This window comes from Geotrypetes seraphini, chromosome 10 (genome assembly GCF_902459505.1).
Source record: "Geotrypetes seraphini chromosome 10, aGeoSer1.1, whole genome shotgun sequence".
Lineage (NCBI taxonomy): Eukaryota > Metazoa > Chordata > Amphibia > Gymnophiona > Dermophiidae > Geotrypetes > Geotrypetes seraphini.
This window is the reverse complement of record NC_047093.1, coordinates 143,567,398-143,588,243: the sequence shown is the minus strand read 5'-3', so window position 1 is coordinate 143,588,243 and position 20,846 is coordinate 143,567,398. Positions and strand designations below refer to the sequence as shown.

General features: G+C 46.4%; 1 protein-coding gene across 2 annotated transcripts in view; it reads right to left on the bottom strand.

Moving 5' to 3' along the window:
• Nucleotides 1–2,897: 2,897 nt before the first annotated feature.
• The window catches only part of EPS8L1 (EPS8 like 1), a 61,691-nt gene continuing 43,742 nt past the window's right edge, over nucleotides 2,898–20,846 (bottom strand). For both annotated transcript variants that reach the window (XM_033960350.1, XM_033960351.1), the window contains exons 6-21: nucleotides 19,510–19,659; nucleotides 18,791–18,873; nucleotides 16,067–16,881; nucleotides 15,680–15,729; nucleotides 15,246–15,372; nucleotides 14,218–14,306; nucleotides 10,750–10,824; nucleotides 10,212–10,360; nucleotides 9,528–9,669; nucleotides 9,309–9,358; nucleotides 8,670–8,766; nucleotides 8,305–8,460; nucleotides 5,897–5,999; nucleotides 5,308–5,488; nucleotides 4,264–4,396; nucleotides 2,898–4,166 (exon numbers count right to left, since the gene is read on the bottom strand). In XM_033960350.1, coding sequence (XP_033816241.1) covers nucleotides 4,089–4,166; nucleotides 4,264–4,396; nucleotides 5,308–5,488; nucleotides 5,897–5,999; nucleotides 8,305–8,460; nucleotides 8,670–8,766; nucleotides 9,309–9,358; nucleotides 9,528–9,669; nucleotides 10,212–10,360; nucleotides 10,750–10,824; nucleotides 14,218–14,306; nucleotides 15,246–15,372; nucleotides 15,680–15,729; nucleotides 16,067–16,881; nucleotides 18,791–18,873; nucleotides 19,510–19,659 — 2,478 coding nt within the window. In that variant the 3' untranslated portion in view covers nucleotides 2,898–4,088. The remainder of the gene's footprint in view (nucleotides 4,167–4,263; nucleotides 4,397–5,307; nucleotides 5,489–5,896; nucleotides 6,000–8,304; nucleotides 8,461–8,669; nucleotides 8,767–9,308; nucleotides 9,359–9,527; nucleotides 9,670–10,211; nucleotides 10,361–10,749; nucleotides 10,825–14,217; nucleotides 14,307–15,245; nucleotides 15,373–15,679; nucleotides 15,730–16,066; nucleotides 16,882–18,790; nucleotides 18,874–19,509; nucleotides 19,660–20,846) is intronic.

The window sequence follows — 20,846 nt, the reverse complement described above, 5'->3', positions numbered from 1 at the left end:
TCTGAAAGCACTTGTGGAAGACAGAGGGGGGAGAAGGATGCTGAAAGCACATGGGGAAGACAAAGGGGTGGAGAAGGACGCTGAAAGGCCATGGGAAGGGCGGGGGGGGGGTAAGGACTCTGAAAGCACTTGTGGAAGACAGAGGGGGGAGAAGGATGCTGAAAGCACATGGGGAAGACAAAGGGGTGGAGAAGGACGCTGAAAGGACATGGGGAAGACGGGGGGGGGGGGGTGGAGAAGGACGCTGAAAGGCCATGGGGAAGACAGAGAGGGAGAAGGATGCTGAAAGGACATGGGGAAGACAAAGGGGTGGAGAAGGACGCTGAAAGGCCATGGGAAGGGCGGGGGGGGGGTAAGGACTCTGAAAGCACTTGTGGAAGACAGAGGGGGGAGAAGGATGCTGAAAGCACATGGGGAAGACAAAGGGGTGGAGAAGGACGCTGAAAGGCCATGGGGAAGACAGAGAGGGAGAAGGATGCTGAAAGGACATGGGGAAGCAGAGGGGGGAGAAGGACACTGAAAGCACATGTGGAAGACAGAGGGGGAGAAGGACGCTGACAGGACATGGGGAAGATGGGGGGAGAAGGATGCTGAAAGGAAATGGGGAAGAGAGAGTAGGGAGAAGACGCTGGCAGGGAAGAAGACAGATGCCAGACTATGGGGGGAGCGGAGAGAAGAAGATGGGTGCCAGACCAATTTGGAAGGGGGAAGAAAGGGAGAGGCACAGTAACAGAGCAAATGGAAGATGCAGAAGGAAGAGAGACAGTGGATGGAAGGAATTGAATGAGAACATGAGGAAAGCAGAAACCAGGCAACAAAGGTAGGAAAAGAATTATATTTCTTTTTTTTATTTTGCTTCAGGATAAAGTAGTATATTAGTTGTGTTGATAAAAATTTATAAACATTAGAGGCTCTGGTAGAAACCCATTTGCAAAGTATGTATTCTTCCAAATTAATATTTTCAAATTAATAAAGTCTTTTTGCTTATTTGTAAATGGGTTTCTACCAGAGCCTTTAATTCAGTAGCATAATTAAATGAAATAACTATTTCTGAAGTTTATATGGACGGGCGGGGACGGGTGGGGACGGAGGGGATTCCTCGCGGGGACAGGTGGGGACGGAGGGATTCCTCACGGGGACGGGTGGGATTCCTCACGGGGACGGGTGGGACTTTGGCGGGGACGGGTGGGATTTCTGTCCCCGCGCAACTCTCTACCCTCATCCGAGAGTAGAAATATAGACAGCGGTAGCGATGTCAGCTGCAATTGCAGTGACCTCCGATCCACGGCGGGAGGGAAGGGCCTCAAGCTACCACCCTTAGGGCCTCCTACCGCCCGCTGTTGCCTGACCTGGCATCTGCTACTACAGCTGAAGCAGCTTCCGCTGCCCTACTCGGGAAAGGAGTAAAAATACTCCTCAGGAATCATTCTCAACCAAGGCCTGAGCCCCAGGAACGTACTTCCATTGATGCCTGAGCCCCAAGAATCTGCCTTCTATTGCGGCCTGAGCCACAGGAATCGGCCTTCCACTGTGGCCTGATCCACAGGAATCGGCCTTCCACTGTGGCCTGAGCCACTGAAATAGTCCTCCATCAAAGGCAGAGCCACAGGAGAATTTCTCAACTGAGGTCCATGTCACAGGAGCCTCTCTCATCTAAGGCCTGAGCCACAGGAATCTGCCTTCCACTGCGGCCTGAGCCACAGGAATCTGCTTTCCACTGTGGCCTGAGCCACAGGAATCGGCCTTCTTCTGCGGCCTAAGCCACAGGAATCAGCCTTCCACTGTGGCCTGAGCCACAGGAATCAGCCTTCCACTGCAGCCTGAGCCACAGGAATCGACCTTCCACTGTGGCCTGAGCCACAGGAATTGGCCTTTCATTGTGGCCTGAGCCACTGGAATAGTCCTCCTTCGAAGGCGGAGCCACAGGAGAATTGCTCAACTGAGGTCCATGTCACAGGAGCCTCTCTCATCTCAGGCCTGGGCCCCAGGAATATGTTTTGACCTGATGCCCTAACCCGATGAATCTTCCTTCCACTGAGGCCTGAGCCACTGGAATACCACTCAACTGAGGCCTAAGCCACAGGAAAATTGCTGGAATGAGGACCAAGCCCCAGAAGCATATCTCATCTGAGGCCTAAACCCCAGGAAAAAGTCTTCACTGAGGCCGGAGCCACATGAATCTTACTCATCTGCGGTCTAAGCCACAGGAAGATCTCACCTCCAAGGCCTAAGCCACAGGAAGATCTCACCGGCAGGGAGGGTGGGGAAGGGACTCGGGTGGGCCCAGGTGTTGCCCCTAAAGTTGGCTCAATCTGGTCAACACCCCTAGGCTCCACTGAAGCCGCAGCAAAAGGAGAAAAAATAGCTTTTTGTCCTCAGGAGCTGAAACCAGGAACCAGAATGAAAACCGCCATCCAACCTGCTGGAAATAGAGAATACTGATTGGCCAGGAGGATGTGCATCCAAGATATACCTGAGGTCAATTCAGTGCTCTCTATCTCCCCCTGCTGGTTGATAGGCATAATCCCCACTAGTCTCTGGATTCATCTGCTGTTGATGACAAGGAAGTAGTAGTAGATGTGACATCATTGAACTGCATCCGTACATGCTCAGAGGCCCTCCAGATGCGGCCCCAAGCTCAGGGCCTTCCAAAACTTGGACAAACTGCCAGGTTTTGAAAATCGATCTAGACATGTCCAGGTTTTCAGACATCTGTAAACCCTAAATAGTCCTGCACCAAGCAAGGCGATCGTCCATCTTACGCACCATATGGGATGGTTGATAATTGTACATGAAAGGGTGATGGCCACTGAGCCTTAAGATATCAGAAAGGTTTTTCCACTGGACATGGAAAGAGGGAATGGGAGAAGAGGGGGAAGAAAATGAACAGCAACCCGTTTACAAAAAAGAAGAGTTTTCTTTAATTCAGGCATGATAAGAGTCCTTCACACTTGGTCCCAAACCACGGAGAACCCCAGGAACTTCTTTAAATATTCAGTTCATATATAAATACACCCATTTTACTATAGTGGAGAAATATGTTACCCTCTCCTTAGGTTCACAGCGACCTTTTGACCGTTTTGTGGAAAAGCTTACATACAAAGGAAAGCAGTTTCACCATTACCAGGTCCCTCACCCAAGCACCAGCGCCTCACCCTACAGCTGTTAGCCAGGCTGTCTGTCCCTCAATCTTATATCAGGGTCTCATCACCTCTTCCAGCATTTCGGTCTGAAATACTCCCACCTAGGTTAGAGTGTCCGCACAAGTGGGGGGAGGGGTGCCAATCTGAAACCAGTTTCTTGACCATGTGACTGGCATAATTGCACCTCACCGTCCCCTTTCTCCCCAGGGCAGGTGAGGGAGGACCTTGGGTAACTTCATAAGCTTCCGACAGACAGGCTCTAGCTGGTGATTCAGTGGCTACAGCACAGAGGGGTGAAGGTGATAAATGAGAGGAATTACAAAGTTAACACATGGAACTGTATCAGATTTACAGTGATGATAGTTCTCAAACCACAGCACAGAGCGCCTGAAGCACTGGGGGGAGGAGAGGTGCCGGAATGTGTCTGTCTGAGACCCTGAGGTGTACCTCCCCATTGAATACTGCCCCCTTGCGGTCATCCTTGAGAGGTGTCAGAGGTTAAGGTCCAAGTAGGAGGCCAGGGCAGGGAAAGCTGTCGCTGCTTCGAACTCACAGCAGTGGGGCAAGCTGTGTCAGAAAGTTAAGCACCCCAGCCCACGAAAGGCACAGGAAGGAGCCATCCATGCTGGTAAGGAAGGAAAATCCGGGGAATGTTTTCCCTTCCATCCTGCAGATATTGTGAGAGGAGCTGGTCACAGTGTCCTGGTTGGGGCAGTCAGCTGAACTCTCCAGGCATGTCCTGTCTCAGAGGAGAATTTGATTCTGGGGTCACATCAGCACATCTCTGTCTCAAGAAACTGACAGTCAATCCTGTCTCCACAACTCCAGCAGTAAGTGACGTTTTGATGGCTTCTAGGTTCTTGTAAATCTCTGTGAGGCTATATATGTACATAGGTTTGTTCTTTTTAGGAAAGGGAATTTGTACAGTTATGGGTTTTAACACAGTCACTCTTCCATTTCGCTGTCCACTTTTTTCTTCTGTTTCTCCATCACAGCCTCCAGCTCTGAGATCTTTCTGGAGTCCTGCAAGAGCCAGAGGAAAGCATAAAGCATTTCAGAGGCAAAAGAGTGCACACAGCACAGATAATCACAGACAGCACAGACAGAGAATATCCCTTACCTCCAGGAATGACTTCTGCACCATGACCTGACTGTAAACCCGGGCTCCCTCTTCAGGGCTCACTGCCTTGAACTCATCTTTCTGCAGGGAGAATAGCTGAGCTCCATTGAGTACACCGAAGGAATTCACTGTCCTGAGCAGAGACAGCAAAAGACATACTTAGCCCATAAATCGATACTAGAAGTACCCACCAATCACAGGCCAGCTGACCTTAGAATCATCCAACAGTCACAAGCCAGGAGATCCTACAAATCACTTGCCATTCACAGGCCAGGAGACCCTACAATCGCCCACCAATCACAGGCCAGATGATCCTACAACCACCCAAAATCATAGGCTAAGATATACAGTTGCCTACATATCACAAAGCTTAGACTATTGCAATTCTCTCTATCAGGGAATCACCCAAAATCAGATCAGGAGATTACAAATAATTCAAAATACAGCTATTAAAATTATCTTTAAGGCACACACAAAAAAAATTGACCATGTTTCCCCTCTTCTTAAAAAAGCCCATCACTCACAGAATCTCATTCAAAACTCTTTTACTAGCATTTAAAGTTCAACTCAATCACTCTCCCATGTTCATTGACAGGCTTTTAATTCCTTACGAATCCTCTCAGCAACATTTTCTGACTATTCCCTCAGTCCGACAGCTTTTCTACGACACAACACACAAAACCAACACTATGAAACGCTCTTTCCCAACCCTACGGAAAAAAACTAGTTTAAATAACTTTAAAATCAATCTTACATCTTTTCTCTTCAAAGATCTACGATTGATAATGGTAAATAAATAAATAAATAAAATCACAGATGCTTCCTCCAGTCAACAACCTTCCCTGTTGTTTTTTCCTGTACCCAAGTCAGAGCTTGGAAGAAGACAGCACAAATGTTCATCAATAAAAATACATGAAAAATATGCTTGCTCGCTCACTGATTGAAAGACTCAGATAAAATTCAGTCATCCTCCAAACAGCAGTGACCTCACTCAAGCACTGCCAGGGAATGAGGAGGACTGCAGCTACAGAGCCTTGAACTCACAGGGAATTGAAGCCCTTGGCCTCCAGCCAGGCTTTCACCTCTGCAGGACCGGACTCGTCACTCAGGGGTATGGAGGTGTCCAACGTCCTCTGTACGGAGAAGGTCTTCTGGGGTGCCGTGCGGCCATTAGCCAACCGAATAAGCAGCTCCTCATTCATGATGTTGATCTGGTTCAGTTTATCTAAGGCAGTGAAAGAGGAAGTGATGTCATAAATCCCAGAAACCATTGCAACAGAAACAGCCATGACCCTATCACCAGATCCCAGAGGTCATCTCCATAGGGGATTTAGGAGAGTTTTGAGCTGGAGAAAGGGGGAGTGTAACCCCCATTTCAGAACTTCCCAGGGAGTGGGAAGAGGCAAAAACTTTCTATATAAAGGTTCCAAATTTTTACAGAAAGCTCCCTCTATGTTACATGGGATGCATGCATGAATTGCTGAAGAACACATGTTGCTAATATACTGAAGTTATTTATTTATATTTATACACTGCAATACCAGAATGCCCATTCAATGTGGTTTACAGCAAAACTAATGAGAAGTTAGCCATCAGGCCCTGGTGCTTGACCTGAATGAAGTTCTTCCCTTACCTTTCTCGCTGATGGAGTCTCTGTTCAGTGTCTCAGAACTCTCCCATTGCACGTGGGGCTTCATATTCACAGGCTTTTTGGGAGGGATTGGTGGTGGGTTTTTCTATAAATGTAAAAGAGGGAATTTATTTCTCAATTCCAAAAGGTTGGGACCTTAAATGTTATCTCAGTGCCTCTGCTGTTAACAGATTTACAACCACATCTGAACATAGACATTTATGCTATACTAGTGTTTAAGCTCGTTACATTAACGGGTGCTAGAATAGATGTGTAGAATTTCTTTCTTTCTTTCTGTCTCTCTCCCTCCCGCTAAATTTCTTTCTTTCTGTTTCTCTCCCTGCCCCGTCTAACTTTTTTCTTTCTTTCTCTCTCCCTGCCCCCTATCTATCTTTCTTTCTGTCTCTCTCCCTGCCCCCGTCTTTCTTTCTTTCTGTCTCTCTCCTGCCCCGTCTTTCTTTCTTTCTGTCTCTCCCTAACCCATCTTTCTTTCTCTTTCTTTCTTTCTGTCTCTCTCCCTGCCCCATCTATCTTTCTTTCATTCTCTCTTTCTGTCTCTCTTTCTTTCTGTCTCACTCCGTGCCCCATCTGTCTTTCTCCCTGACCCCTGTCTGTCTTTATGTCTTTCTTCCTTTCTTCTATTGGCTCCCGGCGCTATCCATCACCATTTTCTTAGTCCTCTGTATCCTTTTGGCCCTCATCGATCCTCCACTGCATTGATCACCCTTCTAGTCCCAGCTCCATTCCTATCTATCCTTCCTTCCATTGCCTCCAAAGCCATTCTTCCTGTCCCTATATTCCACCCCCACCCAGCTTTTCTTCCTTTTTTTACCCTTTCTCTTGTACCCCACCCCAGGACCAATTTCTCTCTTGTCTCTCCCCTGCCCCTTTCCACGGTACTGCAACTCTCCCCCACCCCATTACTTTAACCCTCATCACCCAACCGCACCCCAACACCAGAGCCTGCACCAATTCAAACCCCACTCCCCTCCCCCACCTACCTCCTCTCTGGCCACTGCACTGAATCTTTGGGCAGGCTGCCCCTCCCCACCCTTCACCCTGATGGACTCTCCACACACACACACACACACAGACACCTGGTCCACCGCCCCCACAGGTCTGTCCTCCTTCCCTCCGTGTAGGTCTGGCCTCCTGGAACGGCTCCCATGACATGCCTTAAGGAGAGGACTAGAGCCAACGGGCTAAGGGTGTGTGTGCACCCATCCGCCAGTAGCGGAAAAGGCATTCACTACAGTTTTATTTTGTTTCATTGTTAATTATTTGGATTGTTCCCCTTTCATCGCATTTCATTGAGTGGCCATGGAGGAAGAGTTGAAGTGCTAAATGTACGGTTGCCTATTTCGGGAGCCAATCATCATGCCCTGCTCACACAATGTCTGCCTTCGGTACTACTCAAAAGGGTCTAAGATGGTTAAGGGACTGAAGGAGCTGCCATACAGCGAAAGATTAGAGAAACTGGGCCTCTTCTCTCTCAAACAGAGGAGATTGAGGGGATATGATCGAAACATTCAAGGTACTGAAGGGGATAGACTAAGTAGATAAGGACAGTTGTTCACCCTCTCCAAGGTAGGGAGAATGAGAGGGCACTCTCTAAAGTTGAAAGGGGATAGATTTCGTACAAACGTAAGGAAGTTCTTCTTCACCCAGAGTGGTAGAAAGCTGGAATGCTCTTCCAAGGATTCAAGACATTCCAAGGATTCAAGACAAAGTTAGACAAGTTCCTGCTGAACAAGAACGTGCGCTGGTAGGGCTAGTCTCAGTTAGGGTGTTGGTCTCTGACCAGAGGGCCGCTGCGTGAGCGGACTGCTGGGCATGATGGACCACAAGTCTGACCAAGCAGCGGCAATTCTTATGTTCTTATGTTCCGTGCGCCTGCACCATCACATTGCAGACCCCGGATGCCGAGCACCTGCCCCCCGCTGCCCGCCCCTTGCTGCTGCCACCGTGCGACTCTGACTATGCGGACCACACCGACAAACTGAGCCTGCACAGTGAGATGCACAGCGGTTATGGCTCCTAGCCTCAAGTCACCCAACGGCGTGCGGGTGCTGCCGCCAGTGCAAATCCCTGCCTTTGGCTCCGCCAAGGTCACCTTCCGCCTCCCCAGTTCGTCATTCTCTATCACTTGCCTGCAGTGCCAGTAAGGAATGAAGGGTTGGTGAATCAGGACTGCTGCCACTGCACTGCTTACCCGCTCGGCGATTCCTTCCTACTCGGCAGTTCTTCTACTGTGCACAGAGGCACAGAGTTTCAAGTGCGCATGCGCGGCTAGAGTTTTATTATTATAGATGAAATTCTGCTCAACAGGGTCTCCAGCAGTGTCAGCTTGCCCTAGTAATGTCCATGTCCCAATGCCCATGTGGTATCAGAGGCCCTCATCATGACCATACCTTCACTTGCTGGCCTGTGCTCTCAGCATCATCCGGATTTACTTTAAGCTGTTCAGGCTCCTCTGTAGTAACAGGAGTGAGGATGTTGTAAGGCACATAACCCAGCTGCCCGTAACGGTTTTGAACTTTCCACCACTTCTTGCTGTCATCTATTACCTGGAAGGACAGAGCAGAACTGTTCAGCTGAACACAAAGACTATACCTCCCTACCACCCTGATTCCATGTTTTCTTCTCTCAATGTCTATTATTTTCTCCTTGCTCTCCTCCTCCTCTCTCTCTATGCCTTGTAATGATTTGATTGGGGCTGTCTATCCAATCAGAAGCTGGCTCCCTGTGGAAAACTGCCCAATTCCCCAAAGCCTACCTCTAAGATTTCTCCCTGCAACACTGAAAGTTCATTACTGTTCCTGGCCACGAAGTCATAGGTGCAGCTGACGCATTTATGATGAGTATCACCATGCCTGCAGGGGACAGAAGATGGAAGCAGGAGGAGGGGGTCAGCTTTTATTCAAGCTTATTAAAATTTGATATAATCGCTTATCTAAGTGAAATACAATTTAAGGGTACATTTTAAAAAACAAATTATAGACATCATAAGATCACAAAAAAAAAACAAAAACCATTGACTGACTGACACAAAAGGGAAGAGGGGGAAAGGAAAAAAAAGGCAAAAACGACAGGGAAGGTTTGAAATGTATTAAGTCAGAGATTGTGTCGAAGAGAATTTAAAGATGATGCAGCTTTTGAAACAGTCCGTGTTCTTTTCTTCCCATAAGTATAGTGGGAGGGCGTTCCAAACCTTTGGAACAACTACAGAAAAGATGTCATGGCGATGCGTTCCTCAAGAAACCAGCACTGGGCACAGCATTCTATTAACACATCCGTGTAATATATCCGTGTAATACTACAGCGTATGCACATGAATATTCACATTACAACTATGTAACACTTTACATGATGAATTTTGGACCGTGAAAAAGATGGTAAAAGACTTCTTGCTTACCCATTGATGGTGGGGTCTGATGCAGGCTGCAGGACCTGGGGAGCTGATTGCTGGAGAGAAACAAAGGAGAACACAGTGATGTGGGATATGCAAAACAGGAGAGCAGGATAGAGAGAGCGAGACACCAGGAAGGAAAAGAAAGGCGGAGGAACGAAGAAATGAGAAGCATGAGATGATAAAGGGAGTCAAGGTATGTCTGGGACTCTCCATCCTTAGTACCTGGGATCGAAGTTCCTCGTGCCGGTGTTGTAACTCCACTGGGTCTTCCCAGGGTTGCCCGTTGGAGTCTTCCTGGGGTGGCTGCCAGCCACTCCTGAAGCCGGGGACATAGGGCTCTGCGTAATCTCGGGGGAACTCCACCCTAGTTACAGGAAGACAGAAGGAGAGAGAGATCCCACCAGGTCAGCCTGCTGGACACCACATGGGTTCGGGGAGATTAACATTTGTACCCCTTCATACAGCTAACGAGAGTTGAAAGATACCAAGGTCCCTTCCCTGGTGTCATGTCTGGAAAAGGTATTTCAAGGGTCCCAGAGGTACTGAGGGCTATGACTGCACACTGGCTGGAGGGGGTGGGGGTGGGTGTAGGTGTTTGGCTACGCCAAGGGGGGAGGATTGTGGGAGTGGGAGGTTAAGCAGCCTGGCAATTAGACATACAGGGGGCAGTATTAGGAACAGGACTGAGAGTTTGGATAAAAGACATTGAGGGGGGAACGTGAGAATCACTGAGGTTGGTTTGGTGCTTATCAACTCAAGAGTGGACAAAAACAAGTTTGACATGGATATGACATCCTATGACTAGAGAGACCTAAATAGCTCAGAGAGATCCTTAATTATAAGTTGGCGAACTGGAAGAACCCAACGGCTCTGGCCTGCTATGATCAGTTAGGTTACACTCCTCACCTTGGCTTTGTCCAGTTCGGTCCTAGTGACATCCACAGACCCATCTCCTGCTCGTTTAGGTTCTCTCTCAGTAGGCTCACCGCCTCCTTAGTCAGCATAGGGCTTCTGATGTCAGCGGCCAATTCTACGCCTCCCGAGCTCTCCACCGTCTACCAGAGAGACAATAACCACCTCTTCAAAATATGGAAGATACCCCTACCTCAGCTACAGATTCCCAACAAGAGAGTGTGAGAGAGCAAGAGGACTCAAAAGATAGGCAGTCCTTCTGCCCACCCCTGGATCCCAAGCAAGAGACGGCTAGGAGAGAGACAGCCATTAACAGTCTTCAAAACATGGAGGGTACCCCTGCTTACCCTTGGATCCCTATCGAGAGAGAGAGAGCTATCTGAAGAGGATCCCCACCCTGGCTCTGAATCCCCAGAGAAAAACAGATAGACACTTTTGCAGAAAAGAAAACCGCACTCCCAACTGCTGAAGAAGAGTCCAGAAGGACTGAGATTACTGATCCCCTGAACCCACCCCTTTCTCCCTCACTCACCGTCTTCAAGGGTCCAAACAGGAAGTGCACCAACTCCACCGAGCTGGGATTCGTGATGTTGTTTTTAAGTTTGGCCTAGAATAAGAGAAAGATTTTCCAAGACTGGAGGCAGGGTTCAAAGAGTATAACATACGTGTAAGAACATCAGCTGCCAATGCTAGCTTAGGCAACACTAGCTTAGGCCAGCCCTACCAGATTTTGACACATGACCCTACGTTTCCCGGCCTTGTTCTGTTGTGGATAGAGTTACTAGATGTCCGGGAACCCAGACATGTCTTCTTTTTAGAGGAGTGTCTGGGTTTGTCTGGGTTTTGAAAGGCCCTGAGTTTGAGACCACATCTGGATGGCCTCCGAGCATGCTTGGATGCGACGTGATGATGTCACATGTGTGCATCATACTTCTGGTGTCATCATGTGATATCCACTCATGCTTGGAGGCTCCCCAGACGCAGCCCTGAGCTCAGGAAAGAAGAGATGAGGTTTGTGTGGGGGCAGGGCGGGGCTGAGGTAAAATGAGGCGGGGCTGGGGCAGAACAGGGTGGGGCCATGTGTCTTCTTTTTTCATTATGAAATCTGGTAACCGTAGTTGTGGAACAAAAGAAGACCAGCAGACAATATGGAGATTAAAGTCAGATTTATTGAAGGTGCTCCCAGGAACAGTACCCGACACATTTCGCCAAAGGCAGCTGCCTCAGTGGCATGTAACTAGTTGGGATAACCAACATTCCACCAACATTCCAACCAACCAACATTCAGAATTAGCCGGTGAAAAAGAACAGCTCACTCCAACAAGTATCTTGGGCCTGTGGAAACCGTTTGCTAGTTACCACAGACCCAGGATACTTGTGGTGTTTTTGGTGGTTGTGGTGTTTTAATCTCCACATCATCTGCTGATTTTCTTTTCTTCCACGTTGGATTCTATGGTGGATCGTTTGCCCTTGTTTTTTTCCTTACACCCGTTCTGTTGTGGACTGGGGACTATTTAAGAGTTGGGTTAACTGAACAGTTCTCTCAGTGGAGAAGAGTGAACAGTGGAGTGCCACAAGGATCTGTACTGGGTTGTATGCTTTATAACATACTTATAAATGATTTTTACTTTAGTTTCCGGATCTTATAGCCCGCACATACTCTATTCAACTCAAAGCAGGTCACGTGATAAAAAGCTGGGACCACCCCAGGAGATACAGCTCGATATATAAAGTATTAAATGAATTTATATTCTCCAAACAAAAAATGTTTTAACTGCTCTCCTAAATGACAAGTAACCTGTTAAATATCTCATTTTCAATAGGAAGGGAATTCCAAATTAAAATCATTGGATATACGAGCATGTTTCAGAGACTTAATCCCTCTTCGATTGTCGAAAGACTTAACATAATCTGGTTCATAAGATAACAGTGAGAGTTACCATGAGACATTCAAACAGAACATGCTAAGTAGGCTGGGGCTGTACCATAGAATTAATTTTAGTATTTATTTACTGCTTATAGTCTAAGTGGTTTACATTTATGTACTTAAGCATTTTCCCGATTTGTCCCGGCGGGCTCACACTCTATCTAATGTACCTGGGGCAATGGGGGATCTTAAATTTTATATGAGCCTCAATCGGGAGCTGGGAGTTACTCTATTAAAATCTGCTAGCAGAAAAGATAAGCTTAACCACTGTGTTTTCACTCGTCTGTTTTTGTTGTTTTTTTTTTAAAGTGTAGCTTTTGAGCAATCCAACAGAAACACTATTACTCTAATCCAGCTCAGATAACAGCAGTGCCTAAACCGCCAAGGCAAATCTAGATAAATCAAACTATTTTCTAATGGAATGCAATTGCTTTATTACGTCTGGACTTGGAGATAGGAATAACGAGGGAGGTGATCAAATTTGCAGATGATATGAAACAATCCAGCGTTTTTAAATTGCAGTGTAGATGGTGAAAAATCGCAGCAGGACTTTCTGAAACTGGGAGACCGGGCATTTAAATGGAGGGACGAAATTTAATGTTGGAGAAGTTCGACGTGTTGAACGCAGAGAAACGTAATTGTAACTCTGTTTAGACAGTGCCGGATTCCATGTTAAGAGCCACCTAGAAAAGGATTTCAGAGTCATTGTGGGTAATACGCTGAAACCCTGAGCTCACTGCGTGGGTGGACCTGCGGTTGGCATTATATCCCCTGTCCACATTAAACTTCAGCTGCCATTTAAACACCCGGACTCCCACTCTCACCAAATCCCCTTGAAATTCCTCACAACCTGCTCAAGATTTAACAGCTTCAAATAATTTCGTGTCATTTGCAAAGAGCTGGGTGTCATTGTAAACAAGACACTGAAACTTTCTGCCCAATGTGCGGCTAAAAGAGCCAACAAGATGCTAGGAATTATTAGAAAAGGGATGGTAAACAAGACTAAGAATGCTATAATGCCTCTATTGCTCCATGGTGCGATCTCACCTTGAGTATTGTGTTCAATTCTGGTTGCCTTATCTCACGAAAGATATAGCGGCGCTAGAAAAGGTTCAAAGAAGAGCAACCAAGATGATAAAGGGGATGGAACTCTTCTCATATGAGGAAAGACTAAAACAGTTAGGGCTCTTCAGCTTGGAGAAGAGATGGCTGAGGGGCGATATGATTGAAGTCTACAAAATCCTGAGTGGAGTAGAACGGGCACAAGTGGATCGATTTTTCACTCCGTCAAAAATTACAAAGACTAGGGGGACACTCGATGAAGTTACAGGGAAATACTTTTAAAACCAATAGGAGGAAATATTTTTTCACTCAAAGAATAGTTAAGTTGTGTAACACATTGCCAGAGGATGTGGCAACAGTGGTTAATGTAGCTGGACTTAAAAAAATGTTTGGACAAGTTCCTGGAGGAAAAGTCCATAGCCTGCAATTGAGAAAGACATGGGGGAAGCCACTGCTTCTATAGCATGGACTGTGGCTACTCTTTGGGTTTCTGCCAGGGACTTGTGACCTGGATTGGCCTCCATAAAGACGGGATACTGGGCTGGATGGATTGGTCTGACCCAGTAAGGCTGTTCTTATGTTGTTATGTGATCATTTCATGTAGAAATATGTTAAAAAGCTCTGGTCCCAATACAGACCCCTGGGGCACTCCACAGGTGGGGGAAGAAGGTGATATAGAGGATGTTGTTTCTGGAGTGAAGATAGCGGTAAGGAGCCTCTGTGGTGTTTGTAGCATGAAGTTAAAGGTGAGGGATATCTCTGTTATGGATGCATGTGTCTAGCATGTATGGGATGTCTCTGGTGTTCTTGCACTCTATCTGGCACAGATAAGCTGTCTCAGGTCTGGTGTTAGCTGTGTCTGGCCTAGTTGGAAGTCTCTCGTGTGCTTTGGCTCCATCTGGCATGGATGGATTATCTCTGGTTTCGCATCAGCAGCGGTGGTGTCGGGCTTGGTGTTAGGAGCGGTTGTTTCTCTGTCCATTCTCTCGTGTGGATGGGGTGTTTTCTTACCAGCAGTGAGAAGCAGTACTTGAATTTCTGCAAGACGTCTGTGTATTCGTAAATTGTAGGGGGCTTGGCTCGGAGTGTCAGGAGTCCCTCTGGAAGAGACACGTGAGAATAACAATAAATGAGAATGTTATAATACCTTCATGGTGCGAACACACCTCAAATACTGTGTGCAATTCTGGTCACTGCATCTCAAAATAAGAAAGAGCGGAATTATAAGAGAGATGAACATAAGAACATAAGAATTTGCCGCTGCTGGGTCAGACCAGTGGTCCATCGTGCCCAGCCGTCCGCTCCCGCAGTGGCCCCCAGGTCAAAGACCAGTGCCCTGAGATAAGGGTGATGAAAATGATAAAAGGGATGAGACAACTTCCCTATGAGGAAAGGCTAAAGCGGCTAGAGCTCTTCAGCTTGGAGAAGAGATGGGTCAGGGGAGATAATGGTTACTGTCAATGGGCAGACTAGATGAGCTGTTTGGCCTTTATCTACCATCATGTTTCTATGTTCTATGTTTCCGTATGATAGAGGTCTATAAAATACTGAGTGAAGTAGATGTGAATCCCTTGTTTATTCTTTCCAAAAATGCAAGGACTAGGAGACATGCGATGAAGCTACTAAAGTCGTAGATTTTTAAAAACCAAAGAAAACATTTCTTCACTCAATATGTAATTAAATTCTGAAATTTGTTGCCAGAGAATGTGGTAAAAGCAATTAGCTTAGCAGGGTTTAAAAAAAAAAAAGTTTGGATAATTTCCTAAAAGAAAAGTCCATAAGCCATTATTAATATAGACTTGAGAAAATCCACTGATTTTTTTCCAGGATAAGCAGCATAAAATCTGTTTTACTGTTTTGGGATCATTACAGGTATTTATGACCTGGATTATCCACTGTTGGAAACAGGATACTGAGCTTGATGGACCTTTGGTTTGTCCCTAGTATTGCAACTATTATATTCTAAAGAGGAGGGTGAACTGGGTCATGTCACGTGGACCCCCTCCTCACCACCCCAGGGGCCTCCTTCGTCCTCTCACCTCCAGCCTCTTTCTTCTTTGTTCGGCGAGACTTCTTCCGCTGGTCCAGAACCTTGTAGGCCTCAGAGGATTTGTGGAGCTTTCCGATGAAGTTCTCGATATCATCAAATGTGTGATTGAGGATGTCCTGAGGGGGAAAAGAAGATGCATCAAGACAAGACCAGAAACCCAGAGCGAGAAACAAAGCGAGAAGCCCCACACAAAACAATAGAGTGATTGACATAGAGAGAAACTCAGGACAAGACATACAGAGTGAGAAACTGAAGATATCCAGTTCAATAACGAGATGACTTTCTGCCCTGCAGATTTTAATGCCTGAAAGGTGGGGACTGGAAGAAAGTTGGACAGTACCAGTGCGCTGTGAGCCCCTGTAGGACTGGGACAAGGGGTGTCCGGGAGATGGGGCTATGAAACAGGAGGACAAGGCAACTCACCACATCACGCTCAGCTCTCAGTGAGATCGCTTCCTGCGAGATTCCATCCACTGTGTGAGAAAAGACAGCGTCACACCCTAACATCTGTATGCAGCTTGTTATCAGTGCTGATCCAGCTTCCCTCAAGATCTGTGTACACCACACTGTCAGTGCTCCCCCCCTCTCGCCCCATTACCTTCAGACACCCTCTTACCAGTGTGACTCACTCTCTATCCAACATCTGTATACATTGTGCCTAAACCACATCTTCCCCCCCCCCCCATCTCTGTCTCCTGTCTGTTCCAATTGTCCCTTTCTCGGTTTTCTCATGGCGTTTTGTTTCTCTTACACTCTTGTTTCCTACCTCTTGCTCACAAAGCCCATCTTTTCCAAGTAACCCTCACTCACCTATCATCTGGTCCGGGCTCACCCCATCTCGTCTCTGCTCCAGCTGCTGGCTATCCTGGGTTTTCCTGGGGCTCCTAGGGGACTGGTCCCTCTGCAACGTCCCATTCGGTGTGACCTGAGGCTTCTGCGCCAATTGCTGGCTCACCCTCTCTCGGCTCTGCTCCAACTGCTGGCTATCCTGCGTTCTCCTGGGGCTCCCTGGTGATTGGTCCCTCTGCAGCGTCCCACTTGGTGTGACCTGAGGCTTTTGCACCAATTGCTGGCTCACCCTCTCTCGGCTCTGCTCCAGCTGCTGGCTATCCTGCGCTCTCCTGGGGCTCCCTGGTGATTGGTCCCTCTGCAGCGTCCCACTTGGTGTGACCTGAGGCTTCTGTGCTGATTGCTGGCTCACCCTCTCTTGGCTCTGCTCCAGCTGCTGGTTATCCTGCATTCTCCTGGGGCTCCCTGGTGATTGGTCCTTCTGTAACGTCCCACTTGGTGTGACCTGAGGCTTCTGTGCCGATTGCTGGCTCTGCTCCAGCTGCTGGTTATCCTGCGTTCTCCTGGGGGTCTCAGGGGACTGGTCTGTCTGCAACATCCCACTCGGTGTGGTCTGAGGTGACTGCACTGATTGCTGAGACTTGCCAGTGACTGCGGCATAGACTGGGGGCCGCCGTGAGGCATCCCTCTCCAAAATAACCTGAGGGTCGGTGGTCTGAGCCACTAGAGTTCGGCGTTGAGTGTATGGGCTGTATGAAAAAGGTCCAGTGCCAGGAGCAACCATAGGAGACAACCGGGAGGGGATGCTGTTCTGTTCTATCACTTCCTTGTTCAATCTTTCCAAGAGGAGAGTAGGTAGGGAGGAAGAAAGAGAAGGAATAGCAAAGAAAAACGGAGAAATATATTTAAAAAAAAAACAAGGAGAGAGAAAAAAATATAAAATTTAGTTAAAAACATTTTTGGGTATCCATAGTTCATGGAAGCAAAGGCAGAATTGTTTGATTTCATGGTTTTTCATATCTCCTTGAGTTGGGTCACTGAGCTTGATCTTTCTGAGGCCTGGGTCACTTTCTAGAGTGAAGGCCAATGTATTATGGTTACAAAAACCCCAGGGAGTGGCACAGTTTAGGGAGAGGACTTGGGTGTGATACCATGTGATCTAAAGGTGGCCAAACAGGTTGAAAAGGTGACAGCAAAAGCTAGAAGGACGCTTGGGTGCATAGGAAGAGGATTAATAACTGGCATAGGGAGAGGTATGGTAATTGAAAATGGAAATAAAAATCCATTGTCAAACAGCTGCAGAGAAACGGGAAAGGCAAAGCTCAGTTTCCCAGAAAAACAGGAACTTAGGCTTTTTACAAAGGAAGCCAAAAGGATCAGTCAATCAAATCAATAGATAGCATGCATATGAAAAACAAAGGAAGGTGACAGATAAGTCAAAAGGATAGTGGAATTAGAACAAAGTGAAATACTGCTATCTACTGAGCTTAAAGTAAAAGTGGATATGCAGAAAGTAGCATTCTTATATGTATTGATAAGGAATTTTTAATTGATTAATTAACATTTTAAATTATATAATTATTTTGACAAAAAAATGTATGTGCACATCGAAGGGAAACTGGTGTCATGGTGGGCTTCATTGGCGTGGTTCCTGGTCCTGCTTCTTTGGTGGCAGCTGGTTGACCTGGTTCTGCAGACTGAACTTACTATCAAGCCGTCTCAGAGACTTTTTTATCTCTTAAAGTTGTTTTATTTTATTTTTTATCTTATTTCATTATTTCTATTTTCTATTTCTTTGATTTTTTTTATCTTAGAAATGTATTACATATTTTTATTTAAATCAGGTACTTTAGCTAGATTGTGTCTAGGACAGATAGGGTAGTTTTTCTCGAGTACCTAATTTCATTTTAGTTTGATACATTGTAAACCTCTTAGGTCAGTAAAACGCAGGAGTGGTATATCAAATCTTAAATAAACATACACAAAGAAATTATTTATGTAATGTTCTAGCGATCTATTCCTGGAAAAAAAACAGGCCATGTGACCAGCTTTGCTATTGTGTTCTAAAATATGTTAATTATCAAAATGATGTCAGATAAGGTATAAATGTTTTAAACTTTAGAGCTCTCCTTTGGAGAGAAAGACAGGAGGTCCAAGGGCATATTCTCCTCCCAGACATAATAAACCTGGACATCTGATTTATTATACAGCCTTTGTGTTTGATTATTTGAAGTTGCAGACTGGGAACCTTTCCCCATTTTAGGAGAAGGGACACATTCTGGGAAAATTCTTTCTGCCCCACTGAGGAAAGGTGGGAGAGGGGAGATATGATAGAGATGTTTAAATACCTATGTGGAATATATGCGCATGAGGCAAATATCTTTCATTTAAAATGAAGCTCCAGAATGAGAGGGCGTAGGATGAAGGTGAAAGGGGAGGGACATAGGTGGCATCTAAGGAAATATTTCTTAATAGAAGACATGGTGCAGATGAGGACTACATTTGAATGTAAGAACGCTTGGGTTAAGTACAGATGATTTCTGAGGGAGAGGAAGGGACTGTAGAGATTAGAAGTCGGTGTGGATGGACAGACTGGAGAGGTCGTTTGGTCTTTATCCATGTTTCTATCTTAGTTAGCATAGGCAGTATCACAGCACCCTTATGATAGGCACGAAGGTGCTTTTAAGTTAGAGAGACACCCAAGAGGACAAAAATACCCCTCCAAATCAGTTACACAGCTCTGACCTCAGTGCTTCTGGTCTCTTTGCTTTCTCCCCACTCTTCAAATCAGAAACAGCAGTGCCAATGTCCTCTTTGATCAGCTCCGCCTGAAAAGGAGAATGGGGCATGCCAAAAAAAAAAAGAAACACATGAAAATCTGAGGCTAAGCACTTCCGGACTTCCTACATGCCTTCTTGGAATTATGTCTGGCCCCTACACACCTCCTAGGGGTTGAAAGGGGTCACCATATCTCCTCTGGAAACTATGAGGGGTTTCTACACCCACTCTGGGAATTATTGGGATTTCTATGCTCCCTCTGGGAGATCAGAGGGGTCTTCATATGCCTCCTGGAAGTTGAGAGGGGTTTCCACACCCCTTCTAAGAACTTTTGCAAGTTTCTGTACATCTTCTGGGGATCAGAAGGGCCTGAATTTCCATACCCCCTCAAGAGCCTGAGGGTGTTTCCACATGCTCATAGGGAGCTGAAGGGGATCTCCACACACTCTCTGGGAATCATTGGGTGTTTCCATACCCCCTCTGTGGGTCAGCGTCTGTGATCTCCACAACTCTTCTGGTGACTGAGAGAAGTTCTACATGACTTCTCCAAGGGATAGAGTAGGGTCTTCAGAACCCCTATATTCATATGGGGGTGTTTAATTTTTTGCTCTAAAACATTTCCACTTAATCACTGAAGTTTCTCCATTTACCTGCTTCCCCCCCCACCTCCCTTTACCCACTCTCACCCCAACTTGCTGGCACTGAAAGAAGTGAACATCAGGGTTGGGCTGGTATGTATCTTGGCAAACAAGGAGCAGCAGGGAGTGTGAGCGCCTCTCGGGCACCACTGTGTCACAGCGCTTGATCGCCGTCAGCAGGTAATTCTCCAGCTCTTCCTGGATGACAAGAAAAAAGGAAAACGATGGTGTGAGAACCACAACAGTAGTGGAAATGCCAAACCTCATGCTAACTCTGCCAGCAGAGGGCAGCAGAGCCCAGGCTACAGCTCTCAGACCAAACTGCCCAGCATTGCCACAGAGGAGAGAGGGAAAGTGTTTAATCTAACCACAATAACAGCAGTGTCCTCAGTCTATGAGCCCCAGGAAACCAAATTATGCAGCTACACTCCATTCAGGGTGGATCTCAGGCCCACAGGAACCTGACTGAAAATATCATAGCAGAGGCAAGGAAGACGGATTCTCTGGAACTAGAAAGACTGCAGTGAGATGCAAGCAGGGGTTAAAAACATCAGAGGGGACTCCAGCAAAATGCAGAGTGTGCTGGGGCTGAAAATACCAGAGCAGATTCCAGCAAAATGTAAAGATTATGTTGTTGTTGTTGTTTAGGTTCCATCGACTCATATTCGAGTCCTAGTGACTTGATGAATTGTGGATCTAAAAAGAACTCAGTTTTGTGCTAGACTGGAAATGTCCTCCAGCATCATCCCCATGGTTGTTTTCAGTGTGTCTAGATATCTGATTGCAGGTCGCTCTCTTCGCCTGGTTCATTCAATCTTCCCAAACATGATGTCCTTCTCCAATGATCTTTCTCTTCTGAAAATGTGACCAAAATAAGACGGTCATAACTTCTTCATTGGGCTTAGAGTGATATAGCCAGTTTGATCTCTTCCACACCTAAAATCTTTCTCCAGCACCAAAGCTCAAATGAGTTAATCTTCTCTCTGTCTTGTTTCCGTGGTGTCCAGCTTTCGCATCCGTAATTGACTATTAAGAAAATGAGTGCGTGGACAAGTTGATCTTTGTTTGGAGTGTTATTTCATTGCCTTTGAATATTTTGTCGAGAGCCTTCATTGAAGAGCAACCAAGTGCTATTCTACGGAGTATTTCCTTCCTGCTAGTCGCTTCTTTGTTTACGAAAGAGCCCAGGAGATTGAAATCCTTTACAACTTCTATTCTATTGCCTTCAAGCTCAAAATCTTCATCATTTTCCATGTTCATGATCTTAGACTTTTTTATTTTCAGTTCTAATCCCATGTTATGACTTTCGGCTTTGACTTTTCTCAGTAGATACAATATGTCTTCATTTCTCAATGGATTGTATCATCTGCTTAGCGTAGGTTGTT